The sequence below is a fragment of the Malania oleifera genome, chromosome 1 (assembly GCF_029873635.1).
Source record: "Malania oleifera isolate guangnan ecotype guangnan chromosome 1, ASM2987363v1, whole genome shotgun sequence".
NCBI classification, from domain to species: Eukaryota; Viridiplantae; Streptophyta; class Magnoliopsida; order Santalales; family Ximeniaceae; genus Malania; species Malania oleifera.
In genome coordinates this window covers 105,156,159-105,179,037 of record NC_080417.1, presented here as the reverse complement: position 1 = coordinate 105,179,037, position 22,879 = coordinate 105,156,159, and the positions used below count along the sequence as shown (strand labels likewise).

Here is a 22,879-nt window from a genome sequence, read left to right as displayed (position 1 = left end):
AAATTAACACTCAAAACAATGCTTCTAACAAAAGCTAGTGAGTACAATTCAAAACCCTAATACATTAACATATGATATAACTTGAAGCTCATGAATGTATGAAAAACGATACAACCGTTTTATGTATGATATGCTTCAACACACAAATCCCTATTTAAACACAACTCCCAAGTAAAGATATATTCAAAATGTTTTGAAGTAAACTAGGGTTCTTGGTTCACTTTGCAAAAATGCACAAGTACGTTTGATTTGAACTTGCTAACAAAAACTTTGTCTTGAATATAAACTCAATTAAAATCATAAAGTTTTATTTCAAGTATTCAATCACAAAACTGAATATATTATTTTCCAGAAAATATCCCTCAATAAAATGTATAGTTATAAGTTTCAAGGATATTTAATCAATCGTTAATATATCTAAAATATAGATCCTTTAGTAAACACACACTTGAATCAAACCTTTCAATTAATCACACACCATAGATCAAATAATGATCTTGTTTAAAATAGTTATGTATATGTATAGGTACTTTTAAGATCACCCTTTTAATCAAACTAGGTTTTTCAATAATGAGCTCTTTGAAAAATATATGCATATTTATATACTCTTGAATCAAAATTCAATCAACCAAGTTAAATAGCCTTTCTTAAGTAATGATCTCTTCAAAAATTAATTTTTATATGAATAAGCACACTCAAGATCAAAACTTTTCCAATGCTAGTCAAGAACAAGCAATGAGATGAGATGAAAAGTTCGTAGGACTAATAACTTGAAAAATCAAATCTCAATACTAGATTGAAGTATAGTAGAGTAAACAAGTTCCCTTTGAGAATCTGAGTTGATTTGCCCAAGCTTGAAGATTAGAGATTGAAGTGTAAGCAATTGTATAGCACTAGGAGTAGATTTTCAACGTTCTTGTAATAAGATGTGTTCTTCTCTTTCTTGTGTGTCTAACATATGTTCTAAGGTTTAGATATTCAGAATATATAGTATATTACCCTTAGGATTGATCTCAACCATTGGATCAATTAAATAGCTCGCGAGTCTTTTTAATAAAAATATAAATTTTAAGTTTCCCGCAGGTTCAGGCAACCAAAGTAGGGGTCAGGCTCTTGAAGTGGCAACTTTAGGTGCCTGAGGTTCTAAGGTCAGGCGACCGAAGTACCTCTGCCAGGTTCTGTCTTTCCCATTTAATTTTTCAGGCTATCAAACTTAATCTTCAGGCTACCAAAGAAATTCTTCAGGCGCCTGAGGTTGAGTTTAGGCTTTCGAAGTCCCCTTTTTATCATTTATTCATTTCCAGTTTAAAATTTTGCTTTGATTCTTTGCTTGAGTCTTTTATAAAACAAGTTTTCCATGATTTTTAAAAAACTTTTCTAAGCCCATGTAAGTTCTCTAATGATGTACATGAAATGCATGAATCCTAAAATCATTCTAAGTTATGTTGAGTCTCAAATTAAATCATATGAAAATGTAAGTACATGACTTCTAAATACCCATTCCCAAGATATTCTTGAACTTTGGCGCTTGCATCTTGATTCTCGTACTCTTTGAGTTCTATGGTGCTTTCTAAAATGTATTAGCTTTACTTTATGACTTCCATGACTCGTTATCTTTCCGTGCATGCTTAATATAGGTCTTGTTCACAAGCTCAATGCACAGATCAAATATCAAGTGATTTGTCATTATCAAAACAGGATTGGACTCGTAGAGTCAACAATGGACCTTAATACTAATAAGGTTTTCATCTTAAGAAATGTAGTCTTTTCTGAAAATATTTTTCCTTTCAAGGCTTTTCCATCTAATCTTGAAACTCATACTTTTTTATTTCCTCCAACAACTTCTACCTTAGACTTCTATTTTAATTCTTCTAATATTTCCTCTAATCAACATCCACCATCACCTCAACACCTCATCTCAGATTAGCATCCTTCACACCCTCAACCTGATCAACATCCTTCACACCATCAACCTTCTTTGAACAATGATCCTATCCCAAATATTGTTTTACCACAGCTCATAAAGTCTTCAAGAATTAAACAAAAGCCAAGTTACTTGCAGGATTTTTATTGTGGTACTGCTTCACAGGCTCCAATTGCAACTCCCTTATCTGCTATTGCTGATTGCTCTCCTAATAAAGGTATTTTATATCCCATATTTGATTTTCTTTCTACAAACCGATTGTCTTCTTCTCATAAAGCTTTTTTAGTATCTCTTTCAGCCTCCACAGAACCCAAAACTTAAAAATTGGCTACTCAAATTCCTGAATGGAAAGCTGCAAAATGAACTAAATGCCTTAGAATTAAATAAGACTTGGGAACTTGTTACTCTTCCTAAAGATAAACAGACCATTGGTTGTAAGTGGGTTTTTTTGAATCAAGTATAAGGTAGATGGAACTATTGAGAGGCACAAAGCTAGACTAGTAGCTAAAGCCTACACTCAACAAGAAGGATTGGAATTTTTTGACACCTTTTCTCCTGTAGCAAAGATAACTTCCATTCGGCTACTGCTTGCTATAGCTGCTGTTAAGCATTGGCATCTTTACCAGTTAGATGTTAATAATGCATTCTTACATGGTGACTTACATGAAGGAGTTTATATGGATTTGCCCCCTGGTTTGGTTGTCAAGGGAGAAAATAAAGTTTGTAAACTTTTAAAGAGTTTATATGGTTTGAAGCAAGCTTTTAGGCAATGATTTGCTAAACTATCCACAACATTACTCGCTAATGGTTTTACTCAAGGTAGCTCTAATTGTTCTTTGTTTATCAAGAAATCCAAGTCATCTTTCATAACTTTACTAGTCTATGTAGATGATATTCTTTTGGCGAGGGATAGTTTACTTGAAATACAACTACTTAAGTCATTTCTACATGACAAGTTTACCATTAAAGATTTGGGGGAACTCATTTATTTTCTTGGCTTGGAGATTGCAAGATCTAAAACTGGTATATCTCTTTGCCAAAGGAAATTTGTTCTCGATATGCTTGAACAAGCTAGAGTTCTTGGTGCAAACCCTACAAATTTTCCTATGGATTCAAACTTAAAACTCACTACTTCTGATTTTGATTTATGTGAGGATCCTTCAGCCTATAGAAGACTAGTTGAGAAATTGTTGTATTTAACTTTAACTAGACCTGATCTTGCATTTTCAGTCCAAGTTCTCAGTCAGATTTTGGCCAAACCTGCTGTGAGTCATTTCCAAGCTGCCATTCGAGTTCTCATCTACCTAAAGGCTACTCCTGATCGAGGCTTGTTCTTTCCAGCTTCATCAGAAATGTAGCTAAAAGCTTTCTTCGATAGTGAATGGGCAAGCTGTATTGACACTCGAAGAAGTGTCACTGGTTTTGCTGTCTTCTTGGGTATTCCCTGATTTCCTGGAAGAGTAAAAAGCAAGCAACTATCAGCAGATCCTCTACTGAAACAGAATACAGGGCACTTGCCTCAACAACTTGTGAAATTCAATGGCTTCTTTATGCGCTACAGAATTTGCATATTCCCCATCAGCAGTTAGTTTTGGTTTACACCGATAGTAAATCAGCATTGTCCATTGCTACCAACCCAGTTCAACATGAGAGAACCAAGCATTTACAAATCAACTGTCATCTTATTAGAGAAAAACTACAACAAAATATCATAAAATTGTTCCATGTTCCTTTACGATTGCCATTAGCAGACATTTTCACTAAGCCTCTCAATTCTCCATTTCATCAGTCTTCACAAGATGAACATTCAGAATATACATGTTCATCTTGAGGGGGGGGTGTTGGAAAATTGTTTCATGGATTGAACATCTGGAGCTAAAATCTAAGACTAAGTTAGAAGAGAAGAAGTTGAGTTACTTAATATAGTTTTTTAATTAGTTATCATAGATAGTTAAGTTAGTTTTTTTTTCTTGTTTCTTGTGTTGGATAAATACAACCATGTATTCTGTATTTTGTACATAAGAAAAGTAAATTTTAGTGAATACAAAACTTGACAGTTTGAGAAGGAAACGCAGCCCATTCGTGCCATCATTCAAAACCTCAGACAAAAGGGTGCTGAGTACTGAGGGATACATGTTCAAGATTTTGAAAGAGATGGGGATTGGTCCAAGTAGACAGTTTGAAGATGTATATCTACATGGTTTAAGCATTTAGACATGGGCTCTTCCTGTCCCAAACCTTGACATTGACGCTCAAATTGCTTTCTCGACTCCAGTTTCAATGATTTTCCCCCAAACTCAGCTGCAGAACTATTGGGCAGTACAGTTTCACAATGGCAACTGCAAGGCCACAGTTTGTGCTGCTCTTTCAGCCAAGATAGACAACCCTCCTTGTTAATTTGTTACTCGTCTCTGTATGCCTTCTAATTTTATTAATTAGTCTGCAGCTCCTGCTGATATAAAGTAGAACAATTTCCCATCCATGCCATGTATATGTACTCAAATTAGTTGAAGGTTAGGTTTACAAAAATAAAAAAGGGAACCAGAATGTTAAGATGCATGCAAGGGGAGAGAAAGAAAATCAGGGAGAGACAGCTTGTGCTACAGATAATTTTTGCATACTGCACTACAAGTCTACAAATAGGCAGCATGACTACTTATATCAATTAAAGGCAGCATGCGGTCTTCATGTGAAAGTTCAATCCGTCTAGTAACTGGTAGACACTCTCACAACCTACCTGGGAATCATTTCCAGAAAAGAATCTACAGATAAACCCTCCTACCTCGATGCAACTCTCCCCAGCCATCTTCTTTAGTCCTCCATCTCTCATAATCTTCCTCACATTTGCAGCTTTCTCCCACATCCCAACTTCTGCATACAAGTTAGCAACCATAACAAAATTTTCACCTCTCCTTGGTTCTAATTCAAGTAACCGCTTTCTCACTTTCTCCTCTACCCCAACACGGTCATTAACATTATTATGAATGCTGCATGCACTGAGTAACGTCCTCCATACAATTGAATCAGGCTCAATAGGCATGTTCATGATAAAGGTATACGCCTCTTTAAAACGGCCAGCACGACCCAGAATGTCCACCATGGCACCATAATGTACCATCATAGGTCTAATCTTATGCACACTCTTCATAACATGGAAGAATTGGTACCCATCATCCACCAGTCCAGCATGGCTACATGCACAAAGGACCCCAAGAAAGGTAACATAATTGGGACTAACAGAGGATTTCATCATTTTTGAGAACAGCTCAAGGGCTTCAGTAGAAAATCCATGTTGGGCGAGCCCGAGAATCATTGCACTCCATGTCCATACATTTCGTTCTCGCATTCCATTGAACACTAGGCTAGCACTCCTGGCGGCTCCGCACTTGGCGTACATGTCAACAAGAGCTGTGCCCAGTTGGCAATTCACGGTCATCCCACTTTCTATCACTTGGGAGTGAACCCATCTCCCAAAAGTCAAGTTCCCAAGCTCTGCACAAGCGGAGAGCAAGACCACCATTGTGGTCTCATCGGGATCAAACCCACATTTCCTCATCTTAATGAAAATCTCAATCGCCTCGTATAACCATAAATTCTCAACACAAGCTGTTATGATGGCATTCCAAGAAACCAACGTTCTGCAAGAAATTTCATCAAACATCTGCAGTGCATCAAGAATCTTCTTACAAGACCCATAAAAGTGAAGCAAAGTGTTCTGAACATAAACAACAGAATCCAAACCATGTTTCACAGCATCCACCTGAACTTGCCGCCCTTCTTGGAGAGCCGAAATCTGAGCGCAGGCCTTGAGGAGGAACGGGAAGGTATAGTGATTGGGTCTGGTTCCACGGCTGCGCATGGCAAGATAGACCAAAATGGCTTCTCTCGGAGAGTCGTTGGCTGCATAACCCCTAATGAGGCAGTTCCATGAGAAGGGCACCGAACCGTCGTCCGAGTGACAGAGGATGTGTCGGGCATAGCTCAAGTTTCCAGACGGCGATAAGGCACAGAATCGGACGAGTTCGCTCACGACGTGGCCTTCTCTGTGGAGTCCAAAGATTTGGATGCGAGCATGAATCTGAGAGAGTTGTTTCGGGGAAGAGCAGTCCTTTAGGAGAGAGAGGCATTGCTGCCTTGCGGAGACCAAGTTCAAATGACCATTGGCAGACTTCGGCGGGAAGAATTGGTTGACCGTTGGAAGTTGAGGGCGAACCATGCCATGGGCAACAGGACATCCAATTGTGCAAACTTAAATTGAGGAACTACGGTACGGACGATGGGCTATGCATGTGGTCTTACACCATGTGGAATGCGCAGTTTTTTCCCCATTTATCCTTTTTTTTTTTTTAAATATATATTAAATAATATTTTTTTTTTAAAAAATAACTCCCATCTTACTACTTCAAGTAGTGAGATTTGCCACGTGTCATTTCAGAAATTATTTTTTCAAAAAAAATATTATTTAATATATATTTTTTAAAAATGATAAATTAAGAAATAAATTCTTCTACATAATAAATTCTTTTGTATCATTAATCGAGAAATAAATTCTTTTATGATAGTGAGATTTGTCACGTGTTATTTTGAGAATTATTTTCTCAAAACATATTATTTAATATATATATTTTAAAAATGATAAATTGGGAAAAAATCTCGAATGCGTTTACTTTAAAATTTATTGATTTCTCTTTTTCTTTCATTGATATAAATAAAAAAAATAAAGCAAAAATATAATAGAATTTAAAAAGTACTAATGAAAGTGCATTTGACTGATGATATCTTTTATTTTAACATTTTTTAGAGGCTTTTTATTTTCACGTTTATTTGGGTACTATAATTTAATGTGAGCATCTTAACATTTTGTAAAATATAAGATATTTACAGAATTTCAGTTCTTATCCTCATGAGTTTTATACAATTTTCTTCCCTTTTATTTCTCTTAAAAAATTCAAGAGGAAGATTGTTCTTATTTATTTCTTTTATTACTCTCTCCTTGTAGATAAAAGCTTTACTTATAATAAATAATGTTCATGTAAATTTAGTTTGAAAGTAAATAAAAGAGCTGAATTAATTAAAAAATTCACTGATTAAAAGCTCGGTAAGAGTTTAAAACTTGAATAACATGCAATACAAAATAAACTACATTATTTTTATTTAAATTTACATAAATTTAAAAATCAAAGACTTAAAAGTCATGCTTCTAGATACATTCAAAATTAATTAATTTTTATGCTCAAGTTGAATCAAACTTTTTTTAGGAAAGGAATTCAATTTATCCCACAGGCCAAGCTAATATGGCAATTACATTAAACAAACTAAATGGAGGAAGCCTATAAAAATAGTTTGGAGGCTTTGGAAGCATATGTAATTTTGCAAGATCAAAAATATTCTTATGAAATGTCAATCTAATGTAAATATTTTTATTTCTTTTGCACTGTAAAAAGATTCTAGAAAATTAGTATAAGATACTCATGTCAATTGTTTGATTCAACTTATAAATTTTGGTACACATTTTAGAAGATTAACATTATATCCTTAAAATATGTACATCAAAATTATATTAAGCAAAAAAAAAAAAAAAAAAAAAACATCTTAAGAATTCATATCTTAAAATTTTAACCATCGTAAATTTAGGTTGGTTTGAATTAGAGATTTTGTCTGGGAAAGGAAAAGAAAGAAAAATTAGAAGAAAATGTACTTTGTATTGTATTTTCTTTATGTATTTGATACACCCCAAAAATATTCTCATTGAATAGGAAGATCGTAATTTGACCCCACTCATTATTATGATTTGCATAAACATGAGAGAATACCAACGTACTCATTAATGGGGCAGTTACCAAGTCATCCAAGTCAATGCTCTTAAAGACTAGAGCGATTCACGCTTGTGCAATAATGCACCCATTAAAACCATATCATCACATGGTCAAATTCCACCACTATAAAAGGGGATTCGAAGAGGAGGTAAGGGCATCTCATTTGAAATTACGATGTATTCCTAAGAGGGGAGGGGGGGGGGGGTGAGTTGGGTTATTTAAATTTATTTGCGGAATTCCTATTTACTTTAACTCTTGATTATTTTAACAATTGTACAAACAATGTTTCTATGTAGCGACCGTATCATACCAATCGAGAGTCCTAGATATGAAGATCAATATAAAATCCGAATTTACAATACAAAACCAAGTTTTAATGAATTCAGTTAATCAATATTTCAGAATCTAATTTTCAGTTAGAATCAATGATATTTTTAAAAACAAATTCAGTAATAGAAGTTGGGTTTATCTTAGCATATATACCTCAATAGTATGAATAAATATCAACTCTTTTACCACAACCTTTTTAATCAAAGATTCAAAAACTTATGCTATTTTGAATTTTTAATCCAACATACAATCAGCAAATAATAGGTGTTCTTGTTTCAACCAAAAGTTTGTTTCCTATCATTCAACAGATTCTTCAATATTTAGCAATATCAATGTCTAGCAAGTTTTCAAATATTCAGCAAGTATTCAAAGATTATAATCATTCATGTAGTTTATATCTTGCAGAAATTAAAAAGTTAAGGGGAGAAGAAGTTGAACACTGTTATTTTTACAAAGTTCAGCGGCAACCTACATCCTTGCCTCAAGCAACCCCCCGTGAGGATTTCCTTTCCAACATCGTTACCAGATGAAGTAAAGCCTCTCTCTGTTCAAGGTGGAGTTTGCCTCTCTAACGATAACAACCCTCTCGTTATCCAACGATTCAAAGTCCCTGAATCGTCAAAAACAATACAAAGAAAGCACAATGACTTGTACAAAAAAATACTCCTCAATCGAGCATATTAGTACATGTTAGAATCACAATACTTCAAATAAAATCAATATAGAAGTTGAAGCTCAAAAGTATATCACTAGAAATCTGATTTATGAGTGTGAGTTTCAAAAGATCAAATCAGATTAACGTGAGTATTCAGCAAGAACACATTTGACTTCTCAGAAAAATATAACCACAAGTTTTTACGGAATATGAGCGTGCCGTTCTCTCTTCTTGTACCCTAATGTGTGAGAATATGAAGTTTAAATAGTGCACTAGGGTTTCAAAAAGTTTCCCTCAAATTTTCTCTCAATTTGGAAATCAACCATGCAAGCTTTGGAAACAAGATTAGAATTGTTAAACATTTAAACATACGCATTAGTCAACTGGATTCAAAGGGTTAGTCGCCTGTGCTATTTTAAAACTAGGGCAATCTGAAAGTCAAAATGGGGTTAGTTGACTAGTCCTGATAGGTTAGTCGCCTGTGCCTATTCTATTTGCATATTTTCAAAGTTAGTAGCACCTCAGTTGCTTGATGAGAAATCATCAGTCACCTGTCCTTTCAACAACACTTGTTTTTCTATATTTTGGTTCCAAACTTAAATTTATACTTTGGAAAATATTCTATCTGAGTTCCTAAGTCTTCATATTGTGAAGCTTCTAATATTCTTTTGAGCTTTATGCACTGCTTTAATGAACTTCATGTCCCACATGACTTGAAGCTTTATATCCTTCACGATTCATGACTTTAAGTATACATATCATTTAAGTTCTTCAAGTACACTCACTTGATTTCATAAAAACACTTAAGTTCTGAAACTCAAACTTAAATAGACATGTTAGTGACCTTGTTTTGTTATCATCAAAACGAGATTAAGCCGTGTTAATCCAACAATTTCTCCCTTTTTGATGATGAAAAATATTGAGCAAATATGAGAAAACCTTAAAAAGGCTTCCCCTTACAATAAACATATCCTTAACAAGTCATACACTCATATCAAAATAGTTTAAGTGTTTAGAATATCATGCGTTCAATATTCATATAAGAGCAATTTCAAGCATTCAGAATTTTCAATATATAGCATGCTTTCAATGCTCATATCATTCAAGCATTCAGAGTTTTCAATATATAGTGTGCTTCCAATACTTATGTAACAACTTGCCTATTTTTGTTATATATACTTTTTTCTTCACATAATAACATACATAATAATTCTGATATCCTGTTAAACTGTCATAGTCGTGATCAACTTGGACCCATAGGTACCAGGGATATACCTGTCATACAACTCTGATACCTAAGCAGTGAAAAACATAAAATTACATATATGTCATACAACACCAGAAACCATAGTGGATTTCTACTAAATTTGTCATATATATACAATCATCCACAAAAAGACCCAAAAAGTATTCTACGGTCTCAATCTGAAAACCCATCTAACCCTAACTCAACTACTTATCCTTTTGATAGGGTAGCTCGGTCAACTTCTACTGCTATAGGGCTTTATTCGCCCTTCTACTTGGATTTCCTGAAATGTTTGTAATGTTGGGGTGAGACACCTCTCAGTAAGGGAAATAAACTAATATCAATGTGTGGCAACATGGGTATTTTCGTGTGGTAAATATATACTGTACATAAATCATATATGTGAAAAATTGTTTGTTTAATTTCTGAATAAACATAATTAGTCATAACGTACATATCATGATACATTTTTGTAACATGTAAATCATCTTATATAACTGTACAATACGTAAAATAATACCCGGGATGGATAGTTAGCTGATGTCATGTCTTACCCCCACATAACTAGGTTGTGCGGCTTGAAAGCGGGACCTAACAATGGCTGGCCGAGCACGCTAAGTCAAACATAAGTATGTAAGTACAATAGGCTTGCCCCACCTAGTCCGAACTACTAGTGGGACACCTGCATTACCATGAAGACACATTGATTGCCATCTCCCACACTCTATCTGAGATGTGTGGTAGCACTAACATGAACATGAACTTGAACATATAGCTACGGTATCGTGCTTCGTGAAACTAAACAAAGCCATCTGGGTTCTGATATCATATATTACGTTTCAAATACTGATACATAGTTGTTTCATATTTATAATAATCTTTGACATGATAGTATTTTCCATGAAATATGACATATCATACATAATCACAGCATCTGCGCTGACATATCATAACATGTAAGTCACGGCATCTGCGCTGGCCATATCATAACATATAAATCACGGCATTTGTGCTGGCCATAATATAACATATAAATCACGAAATCTGTGCTAACCATAACATAACATACGGTATCATGAAGTTTTTGTATTGTTTAACATAATATTTCAAAACCATAGTTCCTGTGCTATTTTTATGGTTTTCCTGAAAACTGCTATAACATTCTTATTTTGAAGAAAACATAATATTTTGGTATAACATAATTTTCATGGAAAATCATACTCACGCCACACAAGTGTAAGTAATGTTTTAACATAAAATTTGAACTAAAATCATATTTCCTAATAAAATGTATTAAAATCATTTCCTTGTTCAACAACAATATTTCCAAACACAGTTCCATATCATACATATTTTTCTGAAAATAAATGCTGTATAATAATAAATTATTTTATGAAAAATACTAACATAGTTTATGCCCTTACTTGGCTTACTGAGAAGCCCAAAAAATTAACCAAACCTGTTCTTGTGTGTTTCCCAGCTCAACACCCTGAAATTTACATTTTTCCCAACAAAACTTCTATATTATTCCATCTACTACACTTTCCTCAATCTAGAAATACCAAATACCTTATAAAACTTAAAATACCCTATAACAACATGATTTTCATGCCATTTTTTTTCAACATATATAAACTGTAAAATTTCTACATTCTGATACCTGCTAATATAAATCATAACATCATCACGGACCAAGTAAGGACCGTGGAATCTATATAACCATAAACTACCTATGTAGCAAAAAGTGGAAAGCAAATATCCACATCAAATATATACAATACCAGAGAGTAAGTATCTCTCCAAAATATGCATACTTAACTATTCCCAAAATGCCCTCACCTGGATCTAGGGACTACTCAAAAAGTGACTTCCCAAAATACTTACCCTCCAAACAGGACAGTACTGCAGTCCCCTTTACCTACAAGCCTGATCTGCTCGCCTATCTAGTTCACCTAATGGAATACTCGGATGAGACAACTCTCAGTAAGACGAAATATGCTATTACCAATGTGTGACAGATGAGTTTACATAATTGTAAAATTTGATTTAGAAATACTGCAAATAACTGAGTCTGAGGAAACACGTATAAATAATACATAGGGTTTAGGGTTTGCTTAACATAAACTGTTTTTCTGAATATTCTATTCATAATAATTCTAATATTTATAGGTATGTCTATGTTTTTTGTAAATCTATATATATATATATATATATATATATATATATATAATAACTGAGAAAATTTCCCTGGATGGATAACTGAAAGTCATGATTTAACCCCTCAGGACAGGGTTGTGCGGTTCGCAGGCAGGACCTATCACCGGCTGGCCGACTAGGATAAGTCAACTTAACTCCGTAAGTTAGATCAACTTCCTCAACCCTAACTGATGGGAAGCTTGTCCACAACATAGGCACGGTCGACTACTGAAAATCCACATACTATCTGAGTTATGTGGTTGCACTCTGAACTAAAAATAGATATGATACCATACTCTGAAACTGATATGGTCCATCAGGATCCGATACTATATATATATAACTAATATTTCTATATTACTGTTTTACCATGATTCTTATATAACTGAAATAACGATAACATGAAATAACTGATATGAATGTGTTGTATAATCTAAATACTAAATATTTGAGATTGAAATACTGAATATCTGAAATGTTATGGTTCTGAAATCTGTAAATCATGGTCTACTGAAAATGTTGTATTATTTATTTTTCTGAATATATTCCATAAAAATGTGATTTTGCAAAATCTGAAAATATCTATCTATCTGTAGATATTTTTACATACATACATACATATATATACTATACATCATGATATTATGAAATTTGTATAAATCTTGTATAATAATACTTTCTACTAATATGCTGTAAATCATTATATCTAAAATCTATAAAAATACTATACTGATATGATACTAACTAATGCCACACAACTAAATAAAGAGCCTCTGTACTAGAATTTATACTTTCCCAAAACACATAAACCTACTGATAATATTACTAATTTAACTGGCATAGCATATTTCCCTTACCTGACTATTTGAGCACTAAATGCTATTTACAATTTCACGCAAGTGGCGTTCATAATTTCAACATCCTAAGATAACACACATATAATTTCCCAATCAAACAAATGAATTCACTTAAATAATTATCACATACATATTCTCCCAAAATCCAGATATGCACAATTTTTAGACTAAAAACCATTTATCATTTTACCTAGGTTATTGAAATATCATTAATTGGGGTCCTCAACCCATGCCTGTAGGGTCCCAAAACACCCTATTCCTGAAAATATAATACCCTGATTTTACTTCACAAAATTCTAGTATATTCTCATATAATACAAAATCTAGGCTTAAATAAACCTGATAATACTAAAAATACCCAAATAATCTACTTACCCTGGTTTCTAGATGATTCCCATACTTCTCAAATCAACATTTTTCTCCGGCTATGTTGTAGAGAATCTTCCCATGATCTCTGTGGTAGCTTTTGATCGTCAAATCGGGAAGAAACCGAGCCGAAATCGTAGAGAGAAGGTAGAGAAAACATATTCTAGAGAAAGAGAGAAAATTCTGCCTGAAATTCTTTCAAAAAAATGATTTTCAGCCTTATATAGAAAGCTTGTCCATGTGGCCTTGTTGACGAGCCACGATACCTCGTCGATGAGTACTAGGAGCCAATTCGTCGATGAGCACTTAACCCTCGTCGACGAGTTTCAGACCCTGGAAATAACCTCTCAGTAAGTTCTCATCGACGAGACACGTGTCCACGTCGACAAGCCCAAGGAGGATTCTCATCGACGAGCGCCTTGCTTTCGTCGACGAAACCCTGTAAGTCCCCTTTTATAATTCCCCTTTTCGTTCTTTCTCTTATTATTTAATTGCTATAAATTCTCCGGGTCTCTACGTTCTCCCCCCTTATAAAATTTCATCTTCAAAATTTTCTGTCAATATTGAACACCATCCTTTGAGGAAAATGGGCTACTTATTTTATTACTAACCCTCACTTATGGTGCAGGAATACCATGGTTACATTTGAGGTTCTAAAAGATTACAAACATACATATATAAAAGAAAATTCTTCCAAAACCAAAACACTATGTATCCTTTAATCTAAAATACAACTATACATTTATCACTTTGTTTAGAACAAGAATTATTTTTATCTAAACAATACTGGCTAATACTGTAACCCATTAAATAGGTGTGGGTACTTCTGTCTGATCTCTTTCTCAAGCTCTCACGAAACTTCTTTGATAGCATGATTTTTTCACAAAACTTTTACTAGCTGAATTTTTTGGTGTGTAATTCTTATTTCTTTCTGTCTAAGATCTGCACTGGTGCTTCCTCATAAGCTAGTGAATCTCTACTACATAACTAATTATAAGGGATGGATCTGCGATATATTTCCTCAACATGGAAACATGAAATACATCGTGTATTCTAGACAGAGTTGGTGGTAGAGCTAACCTATTGGCAATGGACCCCACTCCCTCAATTATCTCGAATGGGCCAATATAGCTTGGGCTCAGCTTACTCTTCTTTCCAAATCTTATAACTCCTCTTAGAGGAGCTAATTTAAAAAATACCTGATCTCCCTTGTCAAATTCTAACTCCCGGCAGCGAGTATCTGCATAACTTTTCTACTGAGTTTGAGCTGTACTGATTCTTTCTTTAATAAGTCGGACTTTGTTGTACGCCTACTGCACCAACTCTGGCCCCAAAACTCACCTCACACCCACTTCGTCCTAGTATAAGGGAGAATGACACTTCCTACCGTATAACGTCTCAAATGGTGCCATGCCAATGCTATCCTAATAGCTATTATTATAGGAAAATTCAACTAGCAGCAAATCCTAGGTCCAACTACCCCCAAAATCCAATACACACGCTCGCAGCATATCCTCAAACACCTGGATTGTCCTCTATGTATGGCCATTTTTTTGAGGATGAAAAGCAGTGCTGAATGCTAACTGAGACCCTAAAACCTCCTACAAGCTCTTCCAAAATCGTGATGTAAAACATAGGTCATGGTCAGAGACTATAGATACTGGCACTCCATGGGGTCAAATATTCTCTTGAATGTAGATCTCTGCCAATTTGTTCATAGGGTAGTTAACTTTAATAGGTAGAAAGTGAGCTGTTTTTGTCAGCCGATCAATAACTACCCAAACGAAATTCTGATCATGTGATGCTGGCGGTAGCCCAGTGATGAAATCCATGGATATGTAGTCCTACTTCCACTCAAGGATGTAAAGTGGTTGCAACTACCCCGCGAGTCATTGGTGCTCAGCCTTAACCTGCTGGCACGTCAAACACTGCTACACGAATTCAGTTATCTTCCTTTTCATGCCACTCCACTAGAATACTCTCGCAAACCTTTATACATTTTAGTACTACCTGGATGAATCGTGTACAAGGATCTGTAAGCCCTCTCTAGAATTGTCCTTCTGATATCCATATCTGCAGGCACGCACAACCTAGAATGGAACCTCAGAACCTTGTCATTAAAAATGCTGCACTCCTCTGCATGTCCATCCTGTACCCTAGCTATCAGCTCTGCTAATTCTGCATCATCCCCCTAAACGGCTTTAATCCTTCCTTGTAGGGTTGGCTACATCACCAAGTTGGTAATAAATGCCTGGTGATCACCCTCTATCAGCTCCACGCCTAACCTCTCCAAATCCATCTGGATAGGGCACTGAATCTCCACTGCTAACACTGCTGCTCCTACTGTTTTCTTGCTTAGTGCATCAGCCACTATATGTGCTTTCCCTGAGCGATAGCTGATATTATAGTCATAGTCTTTGATAAGCTCCAACCATTCTCTCTGATGCATATTCAAATCTTTTTGGGTGAAGAAATACTTTAAGCTTTTATGATCAGTGAAAATCTCACATTTCCCACTATAAAGATAATGCCTCCATATTTTCAGAGCAATACACCACAGCTGCTAATTCTAGATCATGCATAGGATAATATTTCTCATATTCTTTAAGTTTCCTAGAAGCATATGCAATAACTTTGCCGTGCTGTATAAACATGCACCCAAGTCCCTTCAGGGACGCATCATTGTATATAATGAATCCATCCTCTCCTGATGGAATAGCTATCACTGGGGCAGTGACCAAATGCTACTTCAACTCTTGGAAGCTCTACTCACATTCATCAAACCATTCAAACCTCGCATTTTTCCTCATGAGCCGTGTCAAGGGGCTTGATAGTCTAGAGAAACCATCTACAAAGCGCTGATAGTACCCTGCTAGACCTAGAAAGCTCTTAACCTCCTGAACATTTCTCGGCTTTGCCCAATCTACCACTGCCCTTATCTTGCCTATGTCAACTAATATACCATCCCCGGAGATCACATGGCCTAGAAAGGTGACCTATCCCAACCAGAATTCACATTTCTTGAATTTGCATATAACTTTCTTTCCCTCAATATCTGCAACACCAGCCTCAAATGATGATTATGTTCCTAAAAGCTCTTTGAGTAGACCAGTATATCATCTATAAAAATAACAACAAATTGGTCCAAAAATTGATGAAACATCTGATTCATTAGGTCCATAAACACTGCCGGTGCATTCGTTATACCAAACGACATAACGAGAAACTTGTAGTGTCCATATTTAGTCCTACAAGATGTCTTTGAGACATCCTCTGCTTTAACCTTCGCCTGGTGATAGCCTGACTTGATGTCAATCTTGAAATATACCCGTGCACCTTGAAGCTGATCAAATAAGTCATCTATATGGGATAGAGGATATTTGTTCTTAATGGTTACTTTGTTTATCTCCTTATAATCTATGCACATCCTCATAGACTCATATTTCTTATTTACGAATGGCATTGGTGCTCTCCAGGGCGATACGCTAGGTCTGATAAACCCTTTATTCAACAAATCCTATAACTGATCATTTAATTCTCCCAATTCTGCTAAAGCCATTCAGTAAGGAGCCCTATAAATTGGTGCCATTCCTGGAAGTAAATCTATAACAAAATCTACGTCGCGATCGGTAGGCAACCCAGGTAGCTTTTCAGGAAAAACATTAGGAAATTCCTTTACCATTGGTGTACTGCCAAGCTTCAATTCATTTTTTGACACCTCCTTTACAAAGGCCATAAACCCCTGACATTCATCTAGGAGCAGTATTCTCGCCTGCATGGCTGACACTAACTAAGGCATGGAACAGACCTGTGATCCCACAAATTTAAATTCTTGCTTGCCTGGCGGTTTGAATATCACCTTTTTCATACAATATTCAATATTAGCATAATTAGCTACCAACTAGTCCATATCCAGTATTACATTGAAACCATACATATCTATCACAATCAGGTCACCTTGTAACACCCTCCCCTGAATTTCTATTTGATAACCCCTGAGCACCCTATGACACTTCATCACTGACCTTGACGGTGTAGCTACTGACAATTCTAGATCTAGTAGATGGGTCTCGTTTCCAGACAATTTAACATAGGCCGCAGACACAAAATAATGGGTGGCACTTGAATCAAATAAAACAATAACTTGATATGATAAAAAAGTAAAGGCACTTGTCACAATGTCACCTTTGGTATCAGCATCTCCCAACGTCAAAGCATAAACCCTCGCAAGGGCTACATTCCTCTGTTGGCCTCCACGAGGTTCCTGATAACCTCCCTGGTAGGGTCTGGGAGCTGGGACCTAGATCTGTAGTCTTGGAAATGCTCGTGCCATGTGGTCGGGTCTCCTACAATGATAGCACACGTCTCTCCCTACCCAGCACTCTCCTAGATGCTTCCTCCTGCACGTTTGATACACAGGGTAGGCCTACACACCCTGATTCTCACGAGGTCCCGTCATATGCCTCTAACCACCACTGTAACGGTCTCCTCTCCATAGGCCCCGAATAGAACCCACCTGAAAACCCTGAGGCATGGGTCTATTTCTTTGACTCTGAGCTGCAGTGCCTCTCTGCATGCCACTCTTAATAATCGCAGCCTTATCCACAACCTCCACGAATGTCTGAGCCCAAAAACCAAAAACCTGCTCAAATAGATTTTTCCTCTGAACTTTTGCAAACTTTCTCGCCTTCTTCTCCTCGTCTGGTGACAAATGTGGGGTAAGCCAAGAGAACTCAATAAATTGAGTTGCATATTATGATACTGTTGTCTGCCCCTGAGTTAAGTGCATGAAATCTGCTGCCTTTGCGCTCCAAACAATAGCAGGGCAATATCGCTCGAAGAATAGTTCCTTGAATTGTCTCCATGTCATTGGAACATGATCCGGTCTCTACTCCTCAATCAACCTCACTGATCTCTACCAGCGTTTTGCCTCTCCTATCAGTTTGAACATTGCAAATACTACCTTTTGTTCATCTGTACATGGAAGCATTGCTAACATATCCTCAATGTCCTGGACCCAGTTCTCAGCTGCTAAAGGGTCTGCTCCTCCAAAAAAATGACGAAGGTCTCATTCACATAAACTGCTTAATCTTGTAGCTATACTCCCTTGAACTCCTGGCCATCTCAACCATCACTTGCTGGGTGATGCTGTGCAATACTACATAAGTATCTCCACCTCACATACTGGAAGTTCCTACTCCATCACCCCCAGCATTCGTATCGCAGCTCCCTGGGTCCATTCTGAAAAACAAAGAATATAGATCTAATTTAATTCTTTCAACTGAAATCTCATATACGCAATTAACTACCCTCCCCAATCTTACTTCAAAATTCAATCCTGCAAACTAGACACACGGCCCGACAATAGTTTACTATGGTTTTCCTGAAATTGTCACCCCAGGAAGGACACAAAAACCACCACGGAAATCTTGTACCCATACCACAGAACAAACCTCAAATCCTTTCCTATACTTTGGTATTGCTTCTGCTGTACTCTAGAGTTTTCAGAACCTAGTAACTTAGGCTCTGATACCAAATTGTAACGACCTAATTTTCATGCCATTTTTTCCACATATATAAACTGTAAAATATCACCGTTCTGATATCTTTTAATATAAACCATAACATCATCACGGACCAGATAAGGATCGTGGAACCTATATAACCATAATCTACCTATGCAGTGGAAAGTGGAAAGCAAATATCCACATCAAATATATATAATACTAGAGAATCAATATCTCTCCAAAATATATATACTTAACCATTCCCAAAATTCCCTCACCTGGATCTAAGGACTACTCAAAAAGTGACTTCCCAAAATACTTACCCTTCAAACAGTGCAGTATTGTAGTCCCCTCTACTTGTGAGCCTGATCTGCTCGCCTATCTGGTTCACCTAAAAAAATGGAATACTGGGATAAGACAACTCTTTGTAAGACAAAATATGCTATTAACAATGTGTGCCATATGAGTTTACATATTTGTAAAATTTGATTTAGAAGTACTGCAAATAACTGAGTCTGAGGAAACTTGTATAAATAATACACAGTATAGCTCATACCTATGTTGCTTAACATAAACTATTTTTCAAAATATTCTATTAATAAAACTTCACATATTTATAGGTATGTCTACGGTTCTTGTAAATCTAGATATATATAATAACTGAGAAAACTTTCCTGGATGGATAAGTGAAAGTCATGATTTAACCCCTTATGACAGGGTTGTGCAGCCCGCAGGCGGGACCTATTATTGGCTGGCCGATCAAGATAAGTCAACTGAACTTTGAAAGTTAGATCGACCTCCTCAACCCTTGCTAACAGGGAGGCTGTCCACAACATAGGCATGATCGACTACTGAAAATCCACATACTATCTGAGTTAAGTGGTTGCACTTTGAACTGAAAATAGCTACATTACCGTGTTCTGAAACTGATCTCGTCCATCAGGGTCTAATACTATATATATAACTGATATTTCTATATTATTGTTTTACCATGATTATGATATAACTGAAATAACCATAACATGAAAAAACTGATTGGAATGTGCTGTATAATCTGAATACTGAATATTTGAAGATTTAAATACTGAATATCTAAAAATGTTATGGTTCTAAAATTTGTAAATCATGGTATACTGAAAATGCTATATTATTTATTTTTCTAAATATATTCCATAAAAATGTGATTCTGCAAAATATGAAAATATCTGTCTATCTGTAGATATTTTTACACACACACACACACACACACACACACACACACACCTATATATATAAACCGTACATCATGATATTTTAAAATTCGTATAAATTCTGTATAATAATATTTTCTACTAATATGCTGTAAATCATGATATCCGAAAGTTATAAAAATACTAAACTGATCTGATACCAACTCATGCCACACAACTAAATAAAGAGCCTCTGTACTAAAATCTATACTTTCCTAAAACACGCAAACCTACTAATAATAATACTAATTTAACTAGCATATCATATTTCCCTTACCTGACTATCTGAGCACTAAATGCTATTTACAATCTCACGCATGCGGCATTCATAATTTCAACATCCTGAGATAGCACACGTATAATTTCCCATCAAACAATTGAATTCACCTAGACAATTATCACATACATATTCTCTCCAAATCCACATATGCACAACTTCTCGACTATAAACCATTTATCATTTTACCTGGGTTCCTGAAATATCACCCATTGGGGTCCTCAACCCATGCCTGTAGGGTTCCAAAACACCCTATTCTGAAAATATAATAACCTGATTTTACTTCACAAAACTCCCGTACATTGTCATATAATACAAAATCTAGGCTCAAATAAACCTGATAATACTAAAAATACCCAAATAATCTACTTACCCTAGTTTCTAGATGGTTCTCAAACTTCTCAAATCAATATTTTTCTCCGGCTATGTTGTAGAGAATCTCCCTATGATCTCCATGGTAGCTTCTGATTGTCAAACTGGGGAGAAACAGAGTTGGAATCGTAGAGAGAAGGCAGAGAAAACGTATTCTAGAAAAAGAGAGAGAGAGAGAATTTTTCTTGAAATTCTCGCTAAAAAATGATTTTAAGCCTTATATAAAAAGCTTGTCCACGTGGCCTCGTCGACGAGCCACGATACCTCGTCGACGAGTACTAGGAGCTGATTCATCGACGAGCACTTAACCCTCGTCGACAAGTTTCAAACCCTGGAAATAGCCTCTCAGTAAGTTCTCATTGACGAGACACATGTCCACATCAACGAGCCTAAGGAGGATTCTTGTTGACGAGCGCCCTGCGTTCATCGACGAGACCCTGTAAGTCCCTTTTTATAATTCCCCTTTTCTTTTTTTTTTCTTGTTATTTAATTGCTACAAATTCTCCGGATTTCTCCATACCCAACTGATAAAAACAGTGCAATCCCAAGAAGGAGGGGGGGAGGGTGAATTGGGTATTTAAAAATTATAGCCTAGGTTGAACGAGATAAACGATATTACTTAACCTAGGGTCAATCTATGCAAATGTAAACTCAATCATTCACAATATAACATACACGTGTAGTAATTAAATTGCGAAAATGTAAATGAACACACACGATATGTTATCGAGGTTCAGCCAATAGTGCCTACGTTCCCGCCTTGGCCACACCAGCACAAGGATTACCACTATAATGCTCACTTAAACGGGAGCGACACCTATACAACCAAGTCAATTTAAGGGGTTGACTTCAACCAACATGCCTTAACAGGATGACGCACCTAGCTTTCCTAACTGGGTCTAAGCCAGTCCGGGACTATTTTAGGGCTAGTCTCCCTCTTCAGGCCTTTGCCTAGAAATACAACAGATGTGTATATAATTTTATGTACAAGGAAATGCTTCTTACACTAAGCTGATTATGTACCACTAAGCACAATGTAATTAATACACTACCAAGAGATAGGATTTGATAAGCTCGGTGTAGTCTAAGTGTCTACTCTCAAATAATTATGCAAATATTTCAATCAGTGCGTGAGAGTACAAATAATGCTATTTTTGTGTCACACAATATTTTCAATCACAATGCTCAAGCAAAGATGATAGCAATACTTTAGATATCTCAAATGATATTTCTCAATGTATAAGGCTCAAGAGATATTCAAATTTAATTTATAAAATAATTTGATCTTTGTATTCAAGAAGATAAAATCAATCAAAGGATATTTCAACAAAGATCTTTTCGCATATGCACAAATATCTCAGTAAAATATTTCTCAAAGTAAATCACACGAGATATTTGAAATCGAATTGCGAAAATTTATTTCACAAAAAAAAAGCAATACGAACTCTTGAGTATTGCAATGATGATGCAAAACTCACAAGCTTTACGACGTTTTCCTATGGAAGACTTACTAATGAAGTCTCCTAGAAAAACTTCAAGCTCTCTTTCGGATAAAAATATATATCAATCAATTAGAATAAACGAGAGTGTAAGCTTAACTAGATACTCACAATAGCACTCTTACTTAACAAGATTTGCAATAAGGATGAGTAAGAATGAAGAAATAAGGCTTGGATGTGAGAAATAAAGCTTTTAAGAATCAGAGGATTTTTGCTAATTGTTTTTCTAATCTTGTTGCTAATTATTCCAAATGAAGGTGTATTTAAAGACAACCCCTAAAACATAACCGTTAGGGACCTACTGGGAATAATTAGGAAGGTTTTAAATCATTTTAAAATAATTAACCCTGTTTAAAATATTTAACCAAGGTAAAAAATTTAGGGCAACCCGAGAGGTTCGGTCGACCAGGGCGAAAATGAATTGGGGACACGGTTGACCGGATATATGTGTCAAAGGAAATTTATTGAGGTTCGGTCGACCAGGTGGTCAACAAGTTGACTCAAAGGGAGTTTGGTCGACCGGGCATAAATGAACTATATCAGTTCGGTCGACCGGATTGTGGTCAAACTGTTGACCTGGTTCGGGTTCGGTCGATCGGGCGTAT

General features: G+C 35.8%; 1 protein-coding gene across 2 annotated transcripts; it reads right to left on the bottom strand.

The window, feature by feature from the left end:
* Positions 1-4,382: 4,382 nt before the first annotated feature.
* Positions 4,383-6,228, bottom strand: LOC131158414 (pentatricopeptide repeat-containing protein At2g36730). 2 transcript variants are annotated; one of them, XM_058113276.1, is made up of 2 exons: positions 5,685-6,228; positions 4,383-5,585 (listed from the first exon to the last, which is right to left on the bottom strand). In XM_058113276.1, the coding sequence occupies exons 1-2, from the start codon at positions 6,138-6,140 to the stop codon at positions 4,590-4,592; spliced, it is 1,452 nt and encodes a 483-aa protein (XP_057969259.1). In that variant the 5' UTR covers positions 6,141-6,228; the 3' UTR covers positions 4,383-4,589. The 2 variants fall into 2 exon arrangements, with proteins under 2 accessions (XP_057969259.1, XP_057969252.1); XM_058113269.1 differs by having other exon boundaries at positions 4,383-6,222.
* Between the last annotated feature and the right edge of the window lie 16,651 nt (positions 6,229-22,879).

Coding starts and splice junctions, on each gene's coding strand:
- LOC131158414 (XM_058113269.1), bottom strand. CDS start 6,140: ATGGTTCGCCCTCAACTTCCAACGGTCAACCAATTCTTCCCGCCGAAG.